Source organism: Amborella trichopoda, chromosome 11 (assembly GCF_054954075.1).
Source record: "Amborella trichopoda isolate Santa Cruz 75 chromosome 11, AtrichopodaSantaCruz75HAP2 v2.0, whole genome shotgun sequence".
Lineage (NCBI taxonomy): Eukaryota > Viridiplantae > Streptophyta > Magnoliopsida > Amborellales > Amborellaceae > Amborella > Amborella trichopoda.
In genome coordinates this window covers 44084543-44112257 of record NC_142346.1, presented here as the reverse complement: position 1 = coordinate 44112257, position 27715 = coordinate 44084543, and the positions used below count along the sequence as shown (strand labels likewise).

The window sequence follows — 27715 nt, the reverse complement described above, 5'->3', positions numbered from 1 at the left end:
AAGTTTATATAGAGTCAATGCTCTAAACCATCAAAATTAGGGCGCACCTCAAAATTTTCACTAAAAGAGGTTGTTTTGATGACTAAAATGTCCTCAAATTGATCATCTTGACATCATGATGTATCCACATGAGAAAAAATGGATTTCAAGTTTTAGAAATAATGCATCTTGTAGCGCATTTTTTGACCGTCAATTTTCAAGATTTTCAAGTTTTTATAGATCTTCTCGGTCTAAGCTATTTTTGAATTTAAATTTTATAATTAAAGATGAAAATATATTTTTTGTCACAACGAATTCTAGTATTGAAACCATATTTCTCGATAGTATTTGAAGGTGCGCTTTACTCTGACTGCTTAGAACCTTGGCTCTATACAAACCGCACCCAACAAAATAACACCCCAAGATTGAATAAATACCTTTAAATCTTTGATATGTAATTAATAATTCAATTTCTTTTTCTCTTTTTTTTTTGAAATAGTCATTTGAGAATTGTTAGGTGGATCTCAAAATTTTGTTTAAAAAAACTCCTAGTAGATAGCTCTTTTACCTCAGGGATCAACTGTACAGTTGTACTCTCCAGAGAGTATAATATAGAAGCTTGAAAAAAATAAAACCTTGAGGGGAGACTCACCTTAGCCAAAAAAAATATTATGAAAAAGTATACAATAAGATCTTACCTTTGGTACAAGATGATCACAATCAATCTTGGCTATTAAATATGAAATTGGATGGTTGCATTTATTCCATTGATCAAACTCAAACTCCAAAAGAAATTTTCTATTGACCAAATTCAAACTTCAAAAGAAATTTTTTCGAACTTTATGATAGACCCAAGCTATCAGATTTCACATTTAATCGTTACAAGTAATTGTGACCTCTTTGTTTTAAAGGTAAATGGTCTCATTGTATACAATCCCAAAAATTAAATGCTCTGTCCGGTATATGCTCCTTGTTTTAGAGCCCAAATTTTAGGGATGTAATCTCACAGGGAGTACCTCAAAATGAAAAAATTCATAACCAGAGATGGGCTCGTAAATAATATTTGATGGAACCCTTAAAATTGAATAAATCCCATCCAATTTTGGATTATCAAATCAAAATGTTTACAACCTCAAAATCCAATTCATATCAGCAAATACGCTCAAGTAGATTATCAAATCAAGATGTTTACAACCTCAAAATCTAATTTATGCCAGCAAATACTCTCAAGTGCCTCTTAAGTGGATCCCAAAATATTATATGAGAAAATTGTCTTAAATGGATCTTTCACCCAAGGGAGTAACCTACAGTTTGCTCCCATGGGAGCACGCTACATGGGATTTGAATTATACATCGAAAAAAGTTCACGTTTTTTGAATTATCTCTAGGAGCTGGTTGCAGTTTTGCACCACTCATCTTCAAACCATATGAAAACAGGCATGCCAAAGAAACTCAGAAAGAGAGAGAGAGAGAATAGAATCATTTCACCAAATCAACAAAGCCCATTAGACCAATAGAGAGAGAGAGAGAGAATCCTTTCACCTAATCACCAAGGCCCATTAGAGAGACAGAGAAAGAGGGAGAGAGAATTGACACCGCCATTTTCCATGGCCTCAACTGCTGCAATTTCTCTCAGAACTCTCATCCAAATTCGGAAAACTCGAAGACCAACAATTCGAAGGCCATTAGCGATCGCAGCTGCCCAACCAAACATTGATGAAGAAACAAATGCAAAGACGGCGAAGAAGAAGAACAGGAATCCTGGTATGGATACAAGAATTCATTGGGATAGTCCTGATGAGGGATGGATTGGTGGGAAATCTCGGCGTATCGAAGAAAAGCAGGAGAGTTTTAGTGAGAAGTTCTCTGACCTCATCGACCGCACTGATTCGCACTACCAGTGAGTTTGTGTTCAATTCTTTGATAAACAATATCTCTCTAAACAACCCCCTAAACCAATTTAATAAGAATACTCCAACAAAATATCCCAGGATTATGTAAGTTACCATAATAACTCTCTCTTCTGTAACTACTGTGATTTACTTGGTCTACTAAAATCACACCTCTCTCTCTCCCTCTACCCCCAAACATCCATCAATCTAATATGAAAATTTCTAGACCATTACAATAAAATTCACATAAAGTTTTCAAGACCATTAGAAAAATTCAATATAAAAGTACTGAAAGAAAACTCTCACCATTAGATCATTGTTAGAGATGTGTATTGTGAAAAAAATACGTGTGACCTGTGTTGCAAAAACATATATATGTATGCCGGTATCTAATATACTCACAAGTGTCAAAAATGCAAACATCAAAATTGATTTTTTTAGAGTCAATTGTCTGTCCTTTAGATAAAAATAGAATTGTAATTTTAGATAATATTAACATAATTTAGTGAGAAAAGATATGGTGAATTATAGTTCGATGGAAAATATGATCCTGGATAAAGTGGAATGACAAACATGATTCATATAGCTAATCTCAAATAGTTAAGATAAAGCTCTGATGATAATGATTATTAACATACTTTTATAATGTTCTTTTCACCATAAAGATTAACGAGTGTTTAAATTTCTAAAGTATCAGACAAAGGTGTGGTGTCCTTAATTGAAACAATAAATGTGCAGGTCTACATTACAGTATCTAACAACCCTACCCTGATTAACCTGATTTCCCCAAACCTCTCTTTAACCGCTCTGAACCTCCCTACAGGTTCCTAGGCATTCCACCTGAAGCCGACCAAGAAGAGATCAAAGCCGCATTCCGCCGCCTCTCCAAAGAGTACCATCCGGACACGACTTCTCTCCCTCTAAAATCCGCCTCCGACAAATTCATGCGCCTCAGAGAAGCCTACAATGTTCTTAGTAATGAAGAGAGCCGGCGATTCTATGACTGGGGCCTTGCCCAAGAATCAGCGAGTCGAAGAGCTGAGAAACTCAAACTGAAACTCGAAGACCCATATGAACAAGATGTGGAGAATTTTGAGTCAGTACCAGACATGGTTGATCGGCTTGGAGGAAAGAACATAAAGTTAAGTGACCAGGCCATGACTGCTCTTACCATTGATATTGCCATCATAATTTTCTCCATTTGTTGTATTATTTATGTGGCTTTCTTTAAAGAGCCTTACTAGGGATAAATAATGGGTTTGTAATATGTGCAGGTGTTTGTTCAAACAACAAAATAAAGGACAAGGTTTATACGAGTCCCCCTGACTCATCTATTTAAAGGAGTCCCTATTTAAATTCATCATCTATTTAAAATTCATCTTAGAGATGGATTTCAGATCCAAAAATTTAGGGGTCGACAATCCCCACTTTGGTGTATATTTAATAGAAAAGATTACACATATATCGGTTATTTCAGCGTTATTATAACTACTTTACCCATTTTATATCTCTCATTACAACAGTTTGTCAATATTTTTAAAAATGACCAAATCTCCCTTTTCAGATTTTCAAGATCCGAATTTTATTTTTGCATGAAATAAAATTTTTGGATTTTCAAAATTTGAAAATTACAAAAATAAGGCAAATTAAGATCCAAAAATAGCGTAATTTTTTACTTTGAAGGTCAATTTTTTTTTTTTGGTCCTAAAGATCCGAAAATAGGGTAATTTAAGACCTTGAAGTTTGATTTTTTTTAATTTTTTATTTTATTTTATTTTATTTATCTCGGATCCTGAGATCCAAAACACATCAATTTTAGAAAAAAAAATTTAGAGCTCCTAAGAATGGGTATGCATGTAATATCCAATTTTTTTAATGTAATAAGTGAAAAATTTAGGCAAAATATTAATTAAGCTTAAAATAAAAGATATATATGTATTTTTTCCTCTTTAATATAAAGGAAAAATACTTTTTAAAAATAGTTTTTCCTAATAGTTATCGACTTATTAGTCGACCCAAATTATTCATTGATGTGAGTTAGAAGCTACATCTAAAATATCGTCTTCACCATTTATAATTACTCAAAATTGTCGAGTATGGTGGGCAATGTCATTATTCTATGAGAATCTGAGTATGCTAATCAAATTGGTGGGCCGAGCTATAACAGAATTTAGAAGCTTTAAAATGTTTAAGTCTTAGCAACTTCGAATGAACCTGAAAACACTAGTTTTATAGCAATTTTTTAATATTATTTATATTCCTTTAGGTCCGAGTCCTTAGGTGGTTGCTAGTCTGGGTTCGATGGTTTTCATGTCAAATCATCAATTTTTGAAACCCTAATCTAAAGATTTAAAAAAACTTTATCCATGGTTAACTACAAATCGAGCCTTTTTTGTTTCTTGAATTAGTATTTGGGTGTGGTTTATATTAGATTGAGGTCTTAACCAATCAAAGTAAGATGCACCTTTAAATAGTGTTGGAGAATATTGTTTCAATATCTTGCAAATTTTCTTTTATCTTTAATTATAAAAATAAAAAATTAAAAAATAGTATAGATCGAGCAGATCTATGAATACTTGAAAATATTAAAACTTGACGGTCTAGATAATACAATAGTCCACTATTTCTAAGACTTGAAATTTATTTTTTCTCATGTCCATACTTATTTTTTGAGGTCAAGATGATCAAATTGAGGGTTGTTAAGCTTCGAAACATCTTTTAGTGAATTTTTTAGATGATTGTTTAGGGTTCACCCTTATAGAAACTTTTCCTTAGTATTTTCCTACTAAGGAAATGTTCCGGACCTGTAAAAATCATGAACTAACTTTATCTACTATTTTTTTTTAATTAAGACATTCTGCGCTTACTCTATATTTTTACAAAATAAAACACATGGTAATGGATGTAGCTAAGTTTAGAAACAGTATTTCCAGAAGAAAAGGTTAAGAAAATGAAAAAGGGATAAAAGTTGATATCCAAGCATATGCATCTAACCATACCAATGAAATATAAAAAGAGAATAGAGAGAGTATACAGCATTTGATACAAAAAGATGGCAATCACTTTTAATCATCTCCGCTCGTATGAATCGGTTAGTAGCGTACCTTTGACGACCAACCTCAAAGTTTGAGATAATTTTTCTCCATTTTTGAAAGGGAATCCACACAATAGCTATTCGATTTTACTTCGGGATTGTGCCCATAGTGTAGGAAAAGTAATTGTCAAATTTTATGTGAGAACGATGCCGGTAAAGAGATCTAGCGAGTAAACGAACTCTAACCATCCAATTTTACATCTAACAGTTTGGTAAAAGACCATTTAATAGCAAATACTTTACCGATTACGGATGAAACTCATGTTCATTTTATCGATAGACATTTTCTTCCATCGATAACAATAGTATGGACTTTATCCATTGTAGGGTTTGATGAGGAAAGGGGGAAAAAAGATTTACATATTTCAAGGGGCATACCCCAAGAATGCCAAAATTGAGCTCAAAACAACTAAACATGCAAAATGTAATCGCATTTCATAATTTGAGTCCTTCTTATCCCTATTACAGACTAACAAAACAATTAAGTAAATGTTGTGGTTAGAGGCCTTGAATATCCCAAGCCAAAAGCTTAGCAAGATCACTCAATACAATATTAGATTAACAAGAGATGTACAATTACTGTGCAGTACTTCAATTTTATTCATTTCCCAAGGAGAGAGATAGAGAAAGATGATGTATCAATTACTTAAATCATAAAAAGGAAAATTTCAAAGATAATGTGTTTAATCAGGAAAGCAAGCAAAAAGAGTTGCGAGATTTACAAGTAAATAAACATAATGGAGTGATCCAAAAAATTCATCTTTATGTATTCAGAAAGGTTTTGAAGGAAAAAGACTGCATTTTTTAGGGTCTCTTGTGCTTCATTCACTCCTACCAACTTGGTCAGCTTTGCCTTATAATTGTGCAAGTAGCCGATCTGTTTCTCAAATGATAGGGATTTCTGCAACATAACCACAAACAGACTCAGCCTAGCGTAGAACAATATAACGGTTAATTGTACATACAAAACTATAAAATTTGAGATAGTTCCTCTCTCTAAAAATTTTGAGGTAGTTTGTCTCTCTCTAAAATTTTAAATTTCAAGTTTTAAGAGAAAGAAACTGTCTTAAATACACAAAGAGTATTTTTTGTTCTTTTAAAATCCACTTTTGTACACAGAAGAGTATTATTCATCAAAACCAACAAGACTAGCTGATGTGAATTTATGTTTTGAAGGACGTATAGTTCTATCTAGCTTGTAACAGTTCAATCTGAAGGACGTATCGTTCTATTTATGAATTACCTCAAGAAAGATTTAATTGGTTTAAAAGCCACTCTATTTTGAATTGTGTTGTGGATTAAACCGCATGCTTATCTTAGTTGATAATGATGACAATGATGAAATACTACAAATAAATAATAAATACATAATTTTCTTTAATTAAAATAACAAAAGAAGAGAAAGAATGATCAATCAAATTATCATAACCTGATGCAGCTGAGGCAAAACTAACACCATGTGATAAGTCCTCGCTCTTTAGACCTTCTAAATATCCGGGGATTGTCCTCTTCAGCCCCAATAGCTCAGCTAAATGAGAAAAAAAAAAATTTAAAAATTACAAATAGTTCGTGAGAAGGTGTAACAAATTAGATATGAGTATAGTAATAACAAAGAGATGGAGAGAGACTTTTGAAATAACAATACTTTAGAGAGGCATGCACATTAATTTCCCTACATTTGAAATCAATGTAACTCCATTATTAGTCATGAACTTAGAGCTCAGTAACAATAGAGATCCAATTTCCTCGAACAATTGGAATGAATGCTAAAAAAAAAAAAAAAATACAAAGCATTATTATGCAGGTGATAAGTATAACAAATAGGAGTAGAGCCTAAAGAAAGCAAGCGAGCCTTAAGCGATGCCTTATATGTTGGTTCATATTTACTTGCCAAGAAGCTAAAATACACATACCACGATTGAAATAATTGGTATATTGTAAAAAAGGTGCATTTTGCATAGAGCCGAGGCTTTGAACAATCAAATTAGAGCCCGCCTTCAAATAGTATCGACAAATATGTTTTCAATACTCGAAAGTTTTGTGATAGCTTTAAATTATATTTTCATCTTTAGTTATAAAATTTAAAGCTTCAAAAATAGTGTAGATCAATCAGATCTATGAAAAGTTGAAAATCTTGAAAATTGACGGTCCAAATATACGTTACAAGATACACTATTTCCAACACTTGAAATCCAATTTTTTCTCATGTCCATGCATCTTGATGTCGAGATGATTAATTTGATGAAATCTTGATGTCGAGATGATTAATTTGATGAAATTTGAGCTTCAAAACAACCTCTTCTAGTAAAATTTGAATGTTTAGAGCCTAGGCTCTATATAGACTTTTCTCGTGTAAAAAAATGTCAAATTTTGCTATATTTTTATGGGTGATATAAAATTACATGTGTATCTTCCATATTATTTATGTTATTTAAAATCTATCTAATGTAATCTCTTTAAAGTCCTATATTTTTAAAAAATAAATTTACAGGCTGAAAATATTATTGGATATTCAAAATTATGTGATTATTGTAAAAAAAAAAAAAAAAAAAATGAGGCGACATAAATTTCAGATATTCAAAATCTACAAATTATGAAAAAAAAAAAAGACATTTCCATACTAAAGAAATCTTTGGATATTCAAAATCACAAATTTATAAAAAAAAAAAGGAAATTTTATGGATAAAAAAAAAATCGAGATATTAAAAATTTAAAAATTATAAAAATAAAATGCATAAGATAAAAAAATATGGGTAATTTGAAAAAAACTAGGTAGGAATATAAAAACAAACATAGTCATCCATCATATATGTGTCCAAGCGCACAAAGCAAAAACCTAAACATTATTATAATTTTATGTATATTTCCAAGCCTATATCAAAAAAAATGGAAATACATATATCTATATCGAAGCCCACCCCACAAATCAAAAGAATAAAAACATGCAAAAAAAAAAAAAAAAAATTAGTAAAAAGTGGAAGAAAATTATTAGCTATCAAATGAGTCAGCAGTCGGCCGTTTGTTATCCTTCCGGTGTGACGGTGGCCTCGGACGTCCTCGCCGCCATACGGGGGAAAGTTGGCCGGAGAGCCGGTTATTATTCCGGGGATCAACCGTAGAGTCGAGGAGGCAACTCCCATTCTTATTGTTTGGAGCTGCTGCCTAGAGTTTGAGTTGGGAGGGAGGATTCTCAGTCCTAAAAAATAGTATTGCATATCAACCCTCTATTTCTAAGATTGATTTTCACCCGTTTATAGTTCCCCAATATTCTTTAAATTTTAAATTTCATAAATAGAGTTGAAAATAATTTTCTAGGTAGTCCCACCCCCACACTTTTCAAATTATACAACTAACCCCAATGTTATTTTTACATCTACCTCCAAGCAAAAAAACGTAGTCTTTTTAAGACGGAATTACACTCTATAAATTTAAGATAGCCTCTCTCTAAAACTTGAAATTTAAAATTTTAGATAGAAAAACCATCTTAAAATTTTGAGAAAGAAAAACTATATATTAAATCTCAAGTTGTAGAGAGAAATTACCTCAAAATGTCTAGAGAGAGAAAATATCACAAATTTTACCACAAATAAATTTTTATACTGAGAAATTATCTCAATATTTTAAGAGAAAGAAATTATATCAATATTTCGAATTCTGAAGATATAAACTTTCTCAAAAAATTTAGGGAGAAACTATCTCAAATTTCAATTTTTTTCAATTTTTTAGATAGAGAAGCAAACTTTTATGGAGATAAACAAACTATCTCAAATTTTTTAGGGGGAAACTCTTCAGAATTTCAAGTTTTAGAGAGATAAACTATCTCAAAATTCTTATAGAGATAAACTTTCTCAAAATTTAAATTTTTAGAAAGAGAAAATATCTCAAACATCAAAAGTTCTGAAGAGAGAAATTTTCTCAAAATATTTAAAGAGAAACTATCTCAAATTTTAAATTTTTAAAGGTAGAAACTATCTCAAAATTTTGAGAGGGGGAAACTATATTATTTAAAGAGAGAAACTACCTCAAAATTTTTAGAGAGAGAAGCTATCTCAAAAATTTTAGAGAAATTATCTTGAATTTTATATTTTTAGACGAACAATATCTCAAATTTCAAAGTTTATGCATAGAGGGTAGTTTAGTATTAAAACCTACTTTATTACTTGTAGGGGTGGATGTTAAAATAAATAGTACTAGATTTAGTAATGTGATTTAGAAAGTACTTCGGCGTGCAAGAAATTAGATCCAGGGCCTCATCTATAATTTTCTCATTAAAAAAAACGTTGCTAAAATCAACACTTCAAAATAAAAGTATTGATTTGAGGTATAAATCAAAATCAAAAAATTTATACAAAGAACACTTTGAAAAGAAAATGACAAAAAAAAATGCCGAAAGGAGAAAAAAAAAAATCACTATTTGAGATCTGGTTTGTATTATACAAAAATAACATTATTACGCCTTTGTACATTGATGTCATATGAGCATTTTGTGATAAGTTTGAATGAATTTGGTAAAACGAACGAGAAAGAAATTGAATATTTTTTATTTTTGACTAGAAAAATAGCTAAATTTTAGAAACTCAATTTCTTCTACAACTTACTGTCACGAGGGTTTGTTAGTGGGATCCAATACTAACAATTTGGAACAAATTTCAAATTGTTTGGTTAAGATTCGAAGGAGAACAATATAGAAAGGCATATTTGAGTTTTGGGGCTCAAAAAGACGAAAATTTCAATGATAAGACTTCACGGAAATCAAAAATTTCTTAAACATTTGCTTGTTTCCACTAAAAACCTGCAGATTATGTTCAAAGAACAGCAAAAAAATTTCTTTTCAATTATTTTTCACATGCAGGGAAAAAAATATTATTGGCCAACTCGCTCGAGTCCAAGCTAGAGCCCAGTATAGGTCTTAAGTCAAGTCAAGCGGCTCGCTCCGAGGCGGATAGCCAATTTTGCATGTACCAGTCAAAAATCATGGTCAATATGGCCTGACATACTTTCTAATTCTACCACACACACCCTCGGGTTTATGCTGGCCAAATGGCTATAGTCTGGTTAGGGTTTCTTATTGAAGGATCATAGATGATGTGGGCACGTACCAATTTTTAACACTACACAAATCAAATAAGTCGGTTTGCATGTTCCAATTTTTCATTCGGTTCTGATTTTTTTTTGCAAAGGTACCATTTCAAATTTTAGATATTCAAAGAATAAAATTTTTATAATTTTTTTTAGAAAAAATTACATACATATTCGTTATAGTTTGTGTTAAATTCAAATTTTGAACAACCAAATTCTCTCTCTATACACATACCCTTTACCGGTCTTTTCCCTTTAAACTCTTCCTTATATTTATAGATTGAGTGGGTTTAAACTCTTCCCTACGTTTATCCATTCAATTTTTAGATTTTCAAAAACCTAAATTGGCTTGATTTTGATTGTTGAACAACCAAAAATCCATTGAATTCGCAAATTGGCCTGACTTAAGTTGTTGAACAACTGAAAATTTTCAATTCTTCAACCATCGAAAATTTTGAACTTTCGGTTTTCAAAAATCATTCGGTTTTTCAAAAATTGAAATTGACCTCACTTTAGTTGTTGAACATCTAAAAATCTAAAAATCCATTGAATTTGGTTGCTCAACAATTTATCTTTTTTTTTAATTTTCGTTATGACATGAAAAAAAACAGACAAGTAGGTAATAACGAAAACTATTCGATAGTTTTGTAATAATACAAACGATAACGGTTAATTTTCCCTAAATTTTTTGAATGTTGTGACACTTAATCTATTGGATTCCACATCCAATGGCTAAAAATAATTGTGTACCAAATGTAAATGGTTTCGTAGCATACAATCCCATATGAAAGGGTGCAAAAAGTTCCAAATCCATTTTCATACCCTAATATCACTTAATGATAAAAAAAAAAGAATTTGGAATCCTAATAATGCTTCAACATCTCAAATTTTGATGTAAACTAATCAATTCAATGGATGATAGATCGATCAAACCTCCTAGTTCTTTCTCTTGCGAAGGTCGATTTGCTGGTTTTTTAAAGTGTTACTTGTGCCTCATTGCATGAAAAGATGGAATTTATGTTGCAGACACGAGTACGATGAAAAAGACCTCACAATAAAATGTAAAAGTACATAAAAAGATTGTGTATTTTAGGTATGATGTCTCAATTACTTCTAGCCATTTCATGTGAAATCATACTGCTATTGGTATATAATTGGCCATGCTCAATGTCCAAAAAAGCTATTCTCAAACTGTGTGTTACCTTCCAATTTCACATAACTTGAAACTGTGTTACCATCTAATTTCACATAACTTGGTGTCCAATTTTCACATTTGACAGTTAGGTATGTTTGAAAAACTTTTCTAGTGAAGTTTTAATGTTCTTGTCGTATACAATCCCATATTTCGACACTTCAAAATTAAGACCTTCTTGTTGTTTTAATTTCCAAGCCAAATTGAAATTTGGACCAAATCAACATGTGACCTATTACAATAAATCATCGAGGGTTGTTTGATTTTCAAATTTGAACTGATTCGCAATTACTCGACCTGTTACCCTATGTCAACGAGGGTTGTGTGATTTTCAAATTTGAACTGATTCGCAATTAGTATTCTCCGCACAAACATGTAATCTCCTTTGTGATTTACATATACGAGAATATGAACTCTAAAAAGTGTGCCAGAACATGCATCACATGGCATCCAACTAATGTTTGACAAAGTGAGAACCTTGCAGAAAAAATAGCCTCGTTATTTGAGATCAACAAATCTAACTACATGGTTTTCATTATTGGCTTTTCAAGCATGTTCCATTGATTTGAGCTAAGGAATTTGAGGTCAGAGTGAGTGCAAAATAAACTTGGTGCACAGAAAAATACTTGGTTTCATCTTAAAATAACAAAAGATGTGAAAATTAGAAAATTACAGCCAAACCACAATTTTGCCCAATATGGCAAAAAATTAGAATAACAATGTAAATGTGAACTGTGTTTCAAATAAAAAAAAAATAATCACAGCATACTAGTCATGGAGCTCGATTATCTTCGCAACCGATGAATCACCTACTTTCTGAAAGATGACCACACGATCGTGGGGCTTGACCATGCCTATTGCCTTGCCATGCTGCATTGCAATCGCGAGCCCTGAGTCATCACTAGAACCAGCAGGACCAGCCTGAAATTGACCAGCGAGCTTGAAAATTCAGACTATTGAATAGCTGTCATACACTTAAATTATGAACATTGGGGAGGTAATATCATGATACCATTGCCATAGGAAATCTACGGACATAATTTCATCACCATATAATTCAATATACAAACTCCATATCAAGATAAGCAGCTATCTTGAAGACAAGACTATGGAAAAGAAATCAGAGGGCAAAACTATTGGGAAATAATGAGCCAATTTTCTAGGCTATTAAAATAAGGGCCATCTACCTATAAATTTCATAAAAGAAATATCAGAAGTCTTACCACAGTACTAGGATTTCCAAGGATAGGATATACTCCCCTCAGCGCAAGACATTGTTTCGCCTGCAAGATGACAAATATTTTCATTCATTATAACATAGGCATAACAAATATTTTGATTCATTATAATATTTTGATTCATTATAAAAATATATCTCTACATGTATCTGTGTATGCATGTGCTTGCATGCATATTCGCATATATGAACCATAGTTGTTGGAGACGCTTGGGAATCAGAATCGTTTTAAGAACCGAAATCGGGGAATCGCGGCCGGCTAGAAGATTCATGTCTTAGGAATCATTGTCCATATAATAGGTATCGTGGGGAACGAGATTCCTAGTTTTTGATAATCGTGTTTCAACCAAAATAGATCCAAGTTTCATCCACATATGGAATCGAGATTCCATCCTCCTTGGAATCGAGATTTCCACTCCCCTAGAATCGACACTCCAGGAGTCAAGATTCATTAATATGCGGAATCGAGTTTCCGACATCTATGGAATCGAGTTTCCGACCTATGTGGAACAAAGATATGTTGTTGTTTCGAATCGTGATTCGAACATATTTGGAGTCAAGTTTCTGAAGTATATGGATCAGAGATCTATGCCAGTTTGAGATCGAGATTTACAATAATATGGACTATGAAATGCGTTTGACGACCCCTTCCAGGAATCGAGATTTCATTTTTATGGAGAAGGAAGCCCAAAGCACATCTTGAGCCTTATCAACTTTAGAACCTATATTGGATGTCTCTTATTAGAAGGTTTCTCAAATTTTAAAGTGATTGTGTTGACTATTGAACTTACGGTCATTATATATAAAAGATGAGTATTTCTAAATTGTGATTTTGACTTCATTATCATAAAAACAAAATAGGATTATGTCTATGCCATGGTTTTACTTTTAATTGTATGTGTTGTATTTACCGGTTATATTTTAAATTTAAAGTAAAAGCCATCTAGGGTAGCACAAGTAAAATAATGAAAACCTGCAACCACTAGAAACATTCGAAGGAAGATTTCTACTCCAATTTCCTTTAGGAAATGCACAACCATCATAGACATTGGACATTATGTACTTTGGATTGATTTTTTTTTTTTTGATATTTTGAATTTATTTATTTTTGAATCAAGATTTAATCATCGCAGGAATCCAGATTCGATATATTTGGGAACGTTTACCCACAATTATTGGGTTCAAGTTTCTAAAGATGTTTTGGATCGAGATTCCAAAATTAAGGAATCGAGTTTCGTTGGTTCTGTTAAATGGTTTCTAAAGATGTGTTGAATCGAGGAATCTGAAATTAAGGAATCGAGTTCCCTTGGTTCCCAAAAATAGTTTCTAAAGATGTGTTGAATCGAGATTCCGAAATTTAGGAATCAAGTTTCCATGGTTCCGAAAAATGGTTTCCGTGGAGATTCCTTAACGGAACCGCATAATCGGGTTTCAGAACCAGAATCGCAAGGTCGGTGGAGAGATTCCGGTAACTATGATATGAACTTCCCTTGTAAGCCAAATCATTTTAAGGCAGAGTAAACTTTGTGATTATTGTTCATTGGCTGATATCAAATTTAATGGAGCATTCAATCTGTACTACAAGGCCGGATACAAGGAGATGTCTGCACCATAGATACTTATTCTTTATGCAGTATTCTCCATTGTACTTTCCAAATAATTGATTTGAAACAGAGATCAGGGCACATTACATCCAAAAACAATCAAAGCACATCAAAATTCATATGTAAGTGTTGCAATGTGCATGTGTCTATCAATATCATTAGCAATACACACTCACTTGGGATGTTCCAGAGAAGCTCCACTTCAAAGAATTTGTCGAAAGCCGTGGAATAATGATGGCTAAGACAGGCATTGTAGGCCTATATTTTGCAATCAGCCTGGGCAATTGAAAATTTAAAAATCAGTTGTTCCTAAAACTTACAATTTTATGCACCCAAATAGTCATGCAAGCGACTAAATAAAGTCATTGTAAGAATGGAAGGCAAAAAGAGGTGCGACAAAAGATCCAAGGGATTACCTGGCAGCTCTCCCTGATGATGTGAACACAACAATAACAGCCGCCTTTACTTTTATTGCAGTTTGTACCTATACAAAAGAATAAAGATACAAAAAGAGGACCAAAGGTTTAGAAAACAATGAATTCTACTAAATTTCTTTTCAAATTTGAGAATTACAAGCCTCTAAAACCCATCATTAAGTACTAATGAGCATACCGCCGATGAAGCAACTGATTCCGCATGACTCATTGGCTCTCCAACAAACTTGGATGTTCTTTTAAAAATAAGAGCTTGGTTGTAAACAATCTCAGCCTATAGAACAAATTTCTTTTTAGAACAGGAGCGGTGTTATCGGCAAAAACTTTGGCTATGGATTACAAGAAAATAGGAATATCTTTGAAAAAATAATGAAGCTTACTTCTGCACATATTCTGCCAACTGTTTTGATTGTCTCGACAGGATAGAGTCCCCGAAGAGTCTCGGCACCCAGTAAAATGCCATCCGTTCCTTGAAAAAAAATTTCACTCATTTCGTGAATTAAAACTTGAAGCAAAGATTTAAATGCAAGTCTACTCAACTACACAAAAAATCAATTGGACCGTTGGGAAAACCATAGTCCATTGGGTTGTCACCATGCATTTAGATCATTTAAGGTGATGGGGAAGTGGAACCTACTATGGAAATCTATTTTCTTCCAGTGGGAAGCATTCTACATCACCAAGGATGGAAGGTGATGGAGAGAGTTGGACCTATCCATTGGGGTTAGGTTCACTTCAGTGGATGATGATCACACTTTCATCCATTGTCCATCCAATTATTATATACTTTCCTAATAGATAACTGTAGCTCAAACAGTGCACTGATTACATACCATCAAGAACAGCATTTGCCACATCTGTGGCTTCAGCACGTGTTGGGCGTAGATTATCCGTCATACTATCCACCACTCTTGTAACAATTGCCAGCTTCCCAGCCATGTTGCACTTATAAACAGCAGATTTCTGGAACAAGAACACCTGCAATACAAAGAGTGGTTAGGCAGTTTCTAGTTCGCTCTTATAAAGTGGCTTCCAGTTTTTATGCAGGATCCTGTTGGAGAAGTGACATGATACTTCTCAATTATCATTCACAGACAAATTAGAAAAGGCACAAAGAATCAAAAACGAACCAGCCTCTACTCTGACCAGTCCAGACTAATAGCACCAATTTCGAAAAGTTGACCAGCCAGGCTATGCCTCTAATTCCAAGATTTTTATTTCATGAATTTAACCAAACATCAGGCTAACTACATAACAACCAACTGCAACAGCACAGAATACCTTTTCAGGGGGAAGGTCAATCCCCAGATTCCCACGTGAAATGATAATACCATCTGCTTCATTGAGGATCTCATCAAAATGCCTCAATCCCTGTTAAATAAATCAAAGCTAAAAATTCACCCCAATAAAGTTCCCTGGACAATAAAAGATATAATTAACTAGGGAATTTATTAGCTGTCAATGGATTATGACGTCACCAACACTAGGGGCGGCAACAGGTCAAATATGGGTCGGGTCCGACTGGACCCCGGGTCCAAAATTTGGACTCGGACCCAGACCCATCGTTTCGGGTCTGTTGGATCCATTGCCACCCTATGACTATGATTTATTTTATTTTTTTTGCCCTTTTTTGACCATCATATACCCTATGACTATGAGCTTTTTTTCTTTTTGCCAATAATACTGTAAATGTTGCTAATATTGTGACAATACATATACCTAGCACGTGCCTAAAAACACATGATTGTCATCATATACCCTATGACTATGGGTACAGATCAGGTCGGATCAGGCCCAGCTGGATCCGGACCCGACCTGAACAGTATTCGGGTCCAAAATTTGGACCCATCCTCGGACCCGAGGTCGGGTATACCCGTCGGGTCCCGGGTCTAGTCAGGTCCATTGCCACCCCAAACAAACATGAGGCATGACATCACCCACTGAAATACTTAATGCTTGTCACTTTTTGATGAACTCCAAAGTGGACGTTTGAATCTAAGACTCCTCCAGTATGATTTGACAAAAAATATTTCCACTTGTGCAAACGTTCAATTACCTCTACATTCTCAACTTTAGCAAAAATCTGGGTTTGTTGAAGGCTATGATTAGCAAGAAAAGCTCTAAGCTGCACAGTAACAACAAGAGGAGTCTCAGGTCAGCTCAAGGTCATAAGCAACTTACATAGCCACTAACATTGAAAAGAAGTTGATTGTGCATGAATCAGAAGCTAGAACATAAAATTATTGCCATATAATTGAAGGAATGAAGTACACTATGGATAGCAGAAGTAGAAGAAGCAGAACGTACCTCTCTCACATCCTCTGCATGGCGAGTATATGAAAGGGAAACAAAATCAACATTGTTATATGCTCCCCAAGTTGAGATAACCTGTAAAGTCGAAAATCCACGAAGCAAACAAACCAAATCAATATATCACATTAATAAGATGGATGTCAGCCAATATAAAATTTAGTTCAACCAAAAAACAAGTTCTTAAGCTTACAAGATAAAAGTTCAAATAAGAACATTTAATTTGGTGCTGCTATGAGGGAGATGAGGAACACATACGAGCTCAAGGGATCTAAAGAAAGAAAAGAGGTGTGTTATTCAAGAATGAAACTCATGACAGCTTTTTGATTTACTTCCTTTTAACAATTAAATTTCATCCTTTTATATAATCTATACCAAATCGAATGATAAGCATGGATCATCCCAAGAAATGAACTCATCCAAAAACTACAGCAGGTGTTCTTGTAATGTTTCAAAACGAACGAACTCCTCATATAATCACCTCAAATTATCAATTTCTTAATGTATCAAAACAATGCGAATTGCATGTAAAGAAACTCACCTGCTTATCATAGTCAGTCAGAGTTGGCAGATTAATGTGGACTTGGGAGACATGCATCGTAAAAATAAAGCCAGCAAGGGTAGCACTGTTCTTAATGAGGCAATTGACATCTTGCCCATTTGTATCAACCACCTGCATCCATTTCCTTAGACAATCAGAACATTCACGCTCCTGCATGCTAGATCAATTAACAATAGAAACAATCACCTCGAGCCAAACTGAGGTTGTCTCACTTCCTGTAAAGAGATATTGGCCAATAAATATAGTGTCACCTTTTTTCACTGTCTGCAATTCCAAACCAGAGGCTCCATCATTTCAGAGTTAGATTTGATAAACCATGCATGTAGTTAACCTCTTTCACATTGCAATAAAATATCATGTTAAATAGAAACTAATGGATTTGAAGTACAAGGTAGATCTCGTAGCAGATGTCATTTGATCTATCAACAGCCATTTAAGTGCTGTATGAACTCCCTAGGTATTCCACTCTGCATCCATTATATGCAAAAAGCTAGTCTAAAGTAGACCATTCCATGCAGTTAGAGCCAACTTTTAGTAATACAAAATAGAAAGCAAAAATGCCAACAGAGATTCTAGATTATGGTCCAACACATCTTCTAGAGCCTGATCTACTATGGCCGGAGTGCACATCAACAATTCATAGAATGACATGAAGTAAAGGCCCCAGTGGGAGACAATATGACTTCTATGATTCATCGCTATCCTCAATAGCTGTTAAGATCTTTGTCACGCAGCAGGATTTCTAGGAAGTACCTAAATTTTTCCACAAGTCAAAGGGAATAAAGCGCCCAAGACATGCACATAATTTGCATTCAATTTAGTGGATTAACAAAACTAAACATTATCCACATCATTATAGCATCAGAGGGACTCAACGAATAAATGCCCAAGTAACTTAGAGATTCTAAGAATCTCCCCTTGCTCAATAGTAACCCACAGTAAGAATCCCCCAACTACAATGAAAGCCAGAAAGGAAACACCAGAGAAAAAAAGAAAACTGAAACAGTTGCCTATCTGCTAGAAAGGCTAACAACCAGAATACACAAAAGAAAAGAAATCGCTTCTTAGCTGTACATTGAAAAAAAAAATTAGCACAGAGAATAAACAATAAAAGAAAGCATAAAAGAGGGTAGATACCTCTGCAAGGTCAGAATAATTAACAGGTAATACATCAGTTGAGGGTTCTATAGAAAGGTCTGGGGTAAGAGTGACATAGTCATCCTCTTTTAGGGCAATTGGATTTCCACTCTTATTGCATACTTTTAGCTCAGGACCTACAGTGTCCAGCATAACCTGTGAAAATCACCATATGGGAGAACGTAAAATTACAGCTCTCGTAAAGCATACCACAGTTATGATGATCTTAACCATATCATAGGCCTAACCACAAATTTACTTCATCCTCAAACTAGGAGAATTTGCATCACAGAATATTCAAGGAAAAGCAGTAGAACTATATTGGCACATACAAACGTCCTTTGAAAGTTGGTAAACTTTTACGATAAAATTCTATCAACTACATACACATTTGATATGGTAATAACTATGTTTGCACAGGTACCTTCTACACATTCGTAAACTTCAGAGCAATTGACACTATTATCTATTATGATCCCCATAACATTAATTCACATAAGTAAATAACACAGGCAATAAAAGGAGCACACATAAAACTTGGCATCACATTAATTTCACAAATGTAACTTACACATTCATTGGATCATGTGCAAATATTTATTGATCTCAACATGAACAAACTGTTCTTTAATGTTGTGAACTAACACAGTTCTGAAGTTTGTCCTCTACTGCATCATTTATTATGACACAAACTTAACTTTCAGTCTTTAACAATTTTTCTTTTGATAGAAGTGAGAAAAAAATCATTAGCAAAGACCATCTTAGAGCCTAAGAGTTACGAAGGGCACTCATTGCAGCCTATCAAAGTAGTAAAATGACATCAACCGTATACAAAGAAACAGCAAGGGTTTGGGTGCAAATTTGAAATAATAAGTACCGAAGTTATCCAATCAGAACCCAAAATGCTGATGAGTGCAGCATTTTGACAGAAAAATATTGGATTACTTGCTACCAGGATATCATCATGTTTGGGGACTGTCTTAATGTCCCATAATCCCATTTATGCATGCCCACTCCCCAAATAGGAAAACCTAGATATCTGCAAGAGGATTGCATCTACATTCCGAAAAGTATTTATGGATATGGGTATGGCTGCGGATGTTACAAACCGGTACAAGGTATTCTTTCAACTTAAAAACTAGGATACATTCACTAGAAGAGGTTGTTTCGATGCTCAAAAACTCTCAAATCAATCATCTTGATCTCAAGATGTATGGAAATGAGAAAAGGTGGATTTTAAGTCTTGGAATTATTGCATCTTGTAATGCATTTTTTGGACCGTCAATATTCAAGATTTTCAAGTGTTCATAGATCTGCCCGATCTACACTATTTGTAAAGCTTTAAATTTTATAATTAGAGATGAAAAAATATTTTCAAGCCGTCCCAAAGATTGCTCAAGCTGATATCTTTGATACTATTTGAAAGTACGTCTTACTTTGATTGTTTAGAGCCTCAGCCTTATACAGACCACACCCGTGTATGTGTGTGTATATGTGTGTGTGTGTGTGGGTGTGTGTTTGTATGTGCGCGCGTGCGTGTGTGTGTGTGTGGGAATGATCTTGTGTCATTGTAATATAACAAAACCACACTTCTAAAAAACCATGTTTGTGGCATTTTTTTACCCCAAATTTTCCACACACACGTAATCATCTCAATAATCAATCCCATAAAAATGAAATTCAATTTGCACGCTAGATATGGTCAAAATGAGTCCCCTCCAATAATGAATCTAGACCATTCAAAAAAGGATTGTAACCCGGTACTAGTCCCGCCTAAGCAGGGTCCCTGGCGGGATGCGCTAGAAACAATCCTAACTTTTGGCTTATGCACAAAGTAGCCACTCTCAGGACTCAAACCCGGCCTCTTACGCTAGCTACTCGAGCCTTTTACCATCACACCAAGTGACGGCCCCTTATTTGTTTGAATCTAAACCATTCATTTGATGAATTTTAAGATCTAGACTTTTATGAATTTAAAATAATTTTTTAATATTTAATTTAATGATGATAAATTTATCTAAAAAAATTAGAAGGAAAAAAATTCTTCTAAGACCTAGATCTAAGGATCTCACTAAAATCGATGGCCTATATTAATTGGATTAAAAAAATGCTTTCTAGAATGTGTTTTCAAATTTTTCTCTTTTGAGATTGTCCATTAGAATGAAAAGAGTATATATTTAAAGACAGAGGTCAAACAAATGACCCTAACATGGTTTTTGAAGATTGTTTCATCATATTACTACAAAACCGTTGCATGAAATAAGTCTCCATATGTGTGTGTGTTTGTGTGAGTGTGTTATGTAACAAGATGAGGAGCATGTTTGATTGAGAACTCAAAATGCTAGTGATGGCATCATGGAAGTATTATTGCACAAAACTTGCAAGAATCCATTGAACATGATATTCATACAAGAACCAATGGATCCAAGAATCCAATAATGTTAGAGTGAGGAACTATATGTGTGTTTGTCTTCATGTATGGGGCCGGTTTTAACGAGCCCGCTGACTCACATGTTGATATGCGTCCTCTCTCCATAATCCATTTTTTACATGGATTTCGAACCCAAATTTTTAGGGATCCATAGTCTCAAACATGGGGATCATTCATATGTACAAACAGTTAAATTTTAAAATCGTATTTTTTAAAAAAGAAATTAGACCATTAGTTTTCATTTTTTTTGTTTGGTCCCCTTTCTTGCATCCATCTTAGAGATGGATGTTTGATGCTCAGGGGACGTATGAGTCCCCTGACATGATTGATTGAGAAATCAAAATGCTGGTGACTGCAACGTGGATGTACTACACAAAGTTTGCAAAAATCCATTGGACTCATATTATCCATAAAAGAACTGACAGATCCAAAAATCTAGCAACGTTCACAAGTAATTGACTGTGGTAGATGTAGGAGATATTAGGATTTGCAGACTTGAGCTTGAGATGTGTGTCCCTTCTCCATGTTTAGATTTAAATAATGAAAATTTTAAAATTTCCAAGATGGTATTTAAATTTGAGTATGAGATGGTTGATCAGATTAATTTCCAAGAGTTTTACAAGTAAATTACTTAGATACTTTTCATCTGACCTACTTTGACAACTCGAACTTCCATTTAGTTTAGTGACACCTTTGCTTTATGACATGAGTACGTGTGTTTCTAACATGGGTATGGGATTTGAGATTTCTCATGCCATGAGGAAGAGGATCCAGCGACATGGCTATATTATGAAGAAACAACCAAATCTAATAGTGTTTTATTAGTATCCCATTTCATGATGAATAGAAAGAAAATCAAATATACCCCATTATAATTTAATTGACTCTTCCATGGAAATTTTCAAAGTTCACATATATCTACACAAAAAAAAAAAAAAAAAACAGAAGAGACCAAGTCATTAAAATGATGTAATCACTTGCTAATAGACAACAAAAAATCCAAAAGGATCCATGTTAAAATACCAATATATGGCACCCAAATAGAAGAATCCATGCAAGATAGAGTGACATTGGCAAGACAATAAGAGCATGATCTTTCAATGGGCAAAGAAACATTGGGTCAGGCATAGAACTCACAGCACATAGCTTTTTTACGCGCTTCACTGCTGTCTTCAGATTGTTAAGAGTTTCCTGATGGTATTCAGCATCTAGCCAGGAAAAATCAAAACGGGCAACTGCCAAAAACAAACCACTCTTTGAACATTTTCACGTGCAAAGTCATGTTGCACATTCTAAAACACTATGCACATTTATCTTTTACTAGTAAACTATTTTGTCCAAATTTGAAATTTAAAAGCAAGTGGAACAGAAACATATCTTAAACCAACCTGACATTCCAGCCTTAAGGCATGTTTCAATCACGTCAACAGAACGTGACTGTGGTCCAAGTGTCCCAACAATTTTGGTTAATGATGACAAGAAGTTCTGCATGTAACACAGACAGTTACAGAACGAAAAGGCAGAATCACTTGAAAATTGAAAAAACTTTCTTAATAATCAAATTTGCTAACTTTGACATGCATTACGAATTTAAAATAGCTCATATTCAATAAGAACATAACAAATTGGGCAAGTTACTGAAGATATAGAAATGCAAATATTTGAGGAATACACCATCTCAAGCAACTAACAGGCGCCTCCTTAGTGGTCACTAACATTACCCTGATCTTCATTTTCTACAAAATCTTTTGATCAGTCAACTAATTCGAAAACACAATGCCAGACTTTCAAAGTTCATTAGAGATTGCCAGAATGTTTATCAGTGGCTCCAGAACCTCGGACATGGTTCCCCCACCCTAAATTTCAATGTAATAAAATTTGGAAAGGAACCAGAATACACATGAAGGTGAAGAGACTTTCAGGGAACTCTTAATCCTGGGGCTATGCAACACACAAATTGGCAGTAAAACCGCTCCAAACTTTAAAACACAAAGATGTCAGGACATAAACTGCTGCATGCCAACCAAATCAGTTGCATTAGGTTGTTAACCTTAAAAAACAATATTCAACTACTCTCATCTTCACGCATATGGGCCACTAATGTGTCATTAGCTTGCAGACTTTCCTCCATGTTAGCCATCTCTCAAAAGCTTTGAAATGGTATGGTAGGAACCAGCTTTTCATTAAATGTCTAACCAAATGCTCGTCATGAAAAGACAAACTTTGATGCGTGTTTCTTACTTGTGGTGACAAATTAGCTAACACAGGAGACATTGTTTAGCTGACAAAGCCAAATAAACTTCAACAATACCTAAAGAAATCAAAATTTCACTAACTAAAACTATCAATGAAGTGAAGAAAAATGTATTATTCCGATACTATGGACAAGACTTACTTCCCAAAGCAAATCTTGTGGGAAGCAAACATGGAAGCAGCCAATATTTCTCTGAAATTAGATTTGAAGCATTCCAGAGCCAAAGCATAACTACTTATGGGTCATGTAATCAATTCAACCATCGCTTCCTCCATCTCCTATGTCCTTTCACCAATTACCAAAAAAGAAGAGCCATCATGGTGCCAGTCATCTAATCATAAATACCAAGCCACCGAACTTGAATGCAGTGTTGATGACAGAAATTCCACTTGGGATTTCTCCATTTTCTTCCATGAGAACCATATACTACAAAAACAAAAAGGTACCCATCGAATTCGAAACTATAACAGAGACTAAACATAGAGCTCAGGCATATATTGCAAGCAAGGGATTATGGTTCAAGCCTTCTATGCCTTAGAAATATTTTCTTCTCCATTTCTTTCTATAATTAACATTCATTCTGAAAACAAAAGCAAAGTTTCCCAACACCCATTCATAACTTTAGCGAAAGAACCACAGCCATTAAATTTGACAATCAGTTTTTTATATGTATTGCAAGTATATTTATAATAAGATTGTTTTTAAGCTTAGTATACTTATGATAATGTCCAATTCAATTAGGGAAGTGTTAGTTGCATTTTGCGTACAAATAGGAGAATCTTTGGTGAGATGTGGTTGGCAAAAGTGGTTGAGATCATGGAGCAAATTAAATGTTTAGTAGGATTTTTAATCAAAGTTTGTGGGATAGAGAGGTTTGGGGCTTGAAAGCTAAGAAGAGCGCATCCTAAGAGATCACTTCACATAACCACTTGTGGAAGTGAGAGAGTATGTGATATTACATATTAGGGAGTCCAACGTGAACACACAGTCATACCCCTCCAAAAGCAGAAGCATTTATGCAGAGAGTGGTTACATATATGACAATTCAAATGGGTAACCATCTCCAAAGAGAAGGGATCTTTTGAACAAATATTTTACAAGGAAACAGGGGAAATGCTCGTATTCTCACTAGAGAACTAAGCTCCTCCTAGGTTTCTTTGATATCTTTCATGTGCTTCTTGATAGGGCTGTAATGGGGTAAGGTCAAACCAACCCACCAGGTCTGGGACCTGAACCAGGGGGAAGTGGATGCATATATATGTATGTGTGTGTGTGTATAACTAGGTCACAACAGGCTTGCGACCAACCTACCGAGTCCAGTTTCCAGGCCAAGAACTGGACCCAATTCAGGTTGACCCCGCGGACTGCTAGGTTGACCCGACCTGAATAGCAACCCTACTTCTTGAGACCAAGGGTCTTATTATTTCTCTTGGTCCAAGAATCTACCCTTTTCTAGTTGGGAGGTGAATCGTCTAGAAAGTTGCCTGGCCATAATTTTTGGAGAACTTAGAACAAGTACAATAAATGGATTTTCTTGGAATAACAGAAGTGGGAGGATGTGGACGAAGCGCAACACATCTTAGGCACTCGTAAATAGGCCTTAAAGGACTGAGAGATGAAGACTTGATGAGATAATGGCAGATTAATGTGAATTTCCTCATTAAGATGAGGGAAAGTGAACACTATTGGGTCAGAAACTGAACTTTAATAGGAATTCAGCCAATTAACAAGGCAACCAGCAATGCCATAAGTGGATGAATAAGGCATAACCAGGTTGTAGTGGGGATTCTAATTCCAAAACAAAAATGGAATAAGTGGATCGGTAAGGCATATCTAGGTCAAGGGAGCTGATTCTAAAGAGGTAGAGTTTGTAACCCAATCAGGTGTCACTTGATACATTTAAAGCCACTTGTAGGTACTTATATTTTACGATTTGCTAACACATTAATAAGCCATTCAAAAATCATAATAAAATTCTTTCCAAGTTAAAAACCAACATAGTCTCCGGGCTTAATTTCCATGATCCTAGTACACTAATTTATTTCTACTAAATAACACGTAAACCCAGACAAAAATTACATAAATGGATGCATCAATAGTCAAGACTCTGGTTATTTAAACCTTCTGATCAGGCTAGTACTCTGGTTATTTAACCTTTCTAATCAGACTAGTATTTTGATCCACAAAATCAATGCAAGACAAATTGCAGGATGCTGTTAAATAATGACAGCTTGACAGGTATTCAACACATATATTTTGTCTCTATGGATATCCACATTCAAAAGACTGATTGAAATTTAAAAAATACGATCAACCAACCAAATTAGTCTTGATATGGTATAGTCAGATAACTAAAAAAATTTACTTGTAAGATCACCCTTCACTGATTCGGTGTATTTCTAGCCCGAACTCAATAAATCATCAACTTCTTTTTACGATTTGCTTTAGGTACACACGGTCAGTATCCATGTTACAGAAATACTATAAGAAGCAAAGGTGCATCGAGACAAAGCAGAGAGAAAAAATTGAAAAGGAGAACATAACATATTCTCTCTAGAATACTCACAGGTTTAGAAGCAGTTAGAACAGAGCTTAGCCTCATAGGCTCCTCCAAAAGCAGATGCCCTCCCTGCATCCTCTCTCTCTCTCTCAAATCTATTGCAGTCCTTTCTCTCTCTACAATATCTGCCTACAAATGTTTCTCCCTTCCAGAGGTCCAACCCTCTTTTAGAAAGATGCCGTGGAACGTCCTCTCTTTCTATGTTAAAGTTATGGCTGCCGTTGCATTCCTCCTGTTTCTCTCTCTAGAACCCTTGCTTCCTCTCTCTAGAATCTCAGTTTCTCTCTCTAGAATGGAGAAAATGGCGGAAGTATTTATACGGACCGGTGAGCGGTTGTTAGGTGATAACTTTCGCCCCAAGAATCAGCCCGCGCTTTTGGTAAGTAGTTCTTCGCGCATGTGAAGGGACACGTGGAATAATTCTCGAACTGCCCTTCCGAATAAAGGCAAATACATGTCTTCTTTATTTTTGGTAATTATATATTTTCTTTCGCACCAGGAAAACGTGCTTTCAGGATTATTGGGAGAACATATAAATAAAATAAAATAAAAAAAGAGAAATGATCCTAGAGTCCCTTCGCACTGGGAAGACTAAAAAAATCACTATTAAATTTGTCATAAATGTAAGTTAAGTTTCACACTCATATAATAATTTTTTTAGAGATCCATATCAATTTTAATGATAATTCTTTTTTATTCTACACACATGAGTGGGAAAAAGTCTTATAGGATCGTTCTTTTAAAAAACAATTAGAGAAATTACCTTAAATATACTCTAATTTAAGCTAACGCGAAAAAAAACCCTCAAATTTTTGTTTATCTCGTTTGCACTTTTTTTTTTTTCGTTTTTTTTTTTACTAAAATCACCTTCACGGTACACATCTTACTGTAATAGTTATATGGTACTTACTTATAAAATTTTATACGGTACTTTCAGTACCGTATTTTATACGGTCCTTTAAGTATCGTAAACTTACACCAACTCTTATACAACATTTTAAGTACCGTAAACTTACATTAATCCTTATACAACATTTTAAGTACTGTAAACACTAACACATATTTTACGGTTCTTAAAATGCTGAAAACATTTTTCTCATTATATTTATCTCTTTCATCTCTAATTTTGTTTGGGGAAAGCTTTTTATGTTCCCCTATAACATATAAGTTCTATCCTCCCTTTATCCAACCGTCTATTTTTTAATGGAGGGCTAAGATTGCCCCAATCACAATCTCATGTTTCTACACTTTTTTATTTTTTTATTTTTTTGTTTATAAATTATTTTGACACCAAATTTTGGACATCCATTCCTCTATTAAATTTGCACTAATGAAAAATATAAAAAAAATTATTTTCAATAAAATAAAATGACCAAATACCCCTTAAAGTTTCAATGGGTACTTTGGTTATCATTTTTTATCGAAAATTTATTGTTAATATTTTTTATAGGTGTGCCCTATTGGGAAGATGGCACGTACCAAATTTCATATTCAGAAAATTGTATTAAAAAAACTAAAAATAAAATATTTGAGACGTCGGATTTAATATCGAACGGTGAGTGGCTCTCTTGATAAAAAATGGACGGCTAGATGGTAGGGAGAGGATAGAACTTCTACGTTGTATGGGAAACATATAAAGCTTTCCCTTCTGTTCATCTATTATTTTTCTCTCTAATTCTTTTTAATATTTATCTTTTATTTCTCTCTCTACTTCTTTTTTATCTCTTATTTCTCTCTCTACTTCTTTTTTATCTCTTCTTTCTCTCTCTACAATTTCATCATCATTTTCTTAGGGAGAGTAATGACTTCGGCTATGCAAAACATTGGACATAATCTATCTAAGGAAATGACGATGAGATTGTAGAGCGAGAAAAAAAAGATAAAAAAGAATTAGAGAGAAAAAGAAGAGATAAATATTAAAAATAATTAGAAAGAGAAAGAAAAGATAAA

General features: G+C 34.1%; 2 protein-coding genes and 1 long non-coding RNA gene across 5 annotated transcripts; 1 reads left to right on the top strand and 2 right to left on the bottom strand.

The window, feature by feature from the left end:
• Positions 1–1565: 1565 nt before the first annotated feature.
• NDHT (Chaperone DnaJ-domain superfamily protein) lies at positions 1566–3187 on the top strand. Its single transcript, XM_006858420.4, has 2 exons — positions 1566–1879; positions 2695–3187. The coding sequence occupies exons 1-2, from the start codon at positions 1587–1589 to the stop codon at positions 3113–3115; spliced, it is 714 nt and encodes a 237-aa protein (XP_006858482.1). The 5' UTR covers positions 1566–1586; the 3' UTR covers positions 3116–3187.
• Positions 3188–5586: 2399 nt separating this feature from the next.
• LOC148779935 (uncharacterized) lies at positions 5587–8191 on the bottom strand. The gene is made up of 2 exons (XR_016043553.1): positions 6395–8191; positions 5587–5866 (listed from the first exon to the last, which is right to left on the bottom strand). It is a non-coding gene; the product is annotated as an uncharacterized LOC148779935 (long non-coding RNA).
• A 3656-nt stretch (positions 8192–11847) lies between these two features.
• On the bottom strand, positions 11848–25934 carry LOC18448349 (pyruvate kinase 1, cytosolic). Of its 3 annotated transcripts, XM_006858419.4 has the most exons (16): positions 25772–25934; positions 22340–22436; positions 22089–22186; positions 18521–18676; positions 17570–17647; positions 17363–17494; positions 16819–16899; positions 16568–16636; positions 15793–15882; positions 15345–15489; positions 14892–14980; positions 14690–14785; positions 14494–14561; positions 14254–14353; positions 12460–12519; positions 11848–12157 (listed from the first exon to the last, which is right to left on the bottom strand). In XM_006858419.4, exons 1-16 carry the CDS (start codon positions 25838–25840, stop codon positions 12005–12007), a joined length of 1581 nt encoding a protein of 526 aa, XP_006858481.1. In that variant the 5' UTR covers positions 25841–25934; the 3' UTR covers positions 11848–12004. The 3 variants fall into 3 exon arrangements, with proteins under 3 accessions (XP_006858481.1, XP_088706826.1, XP_088706827.1); XM_088850700.1 differs by lacking the exon at positions 15793–15882; XM_088850701.1 differs by lacking the exons at positions 15793–15882; positions 16568–16636.
• Between the last annotated feature and the right edge of the window lie 1781 nt (positions 25935–27715).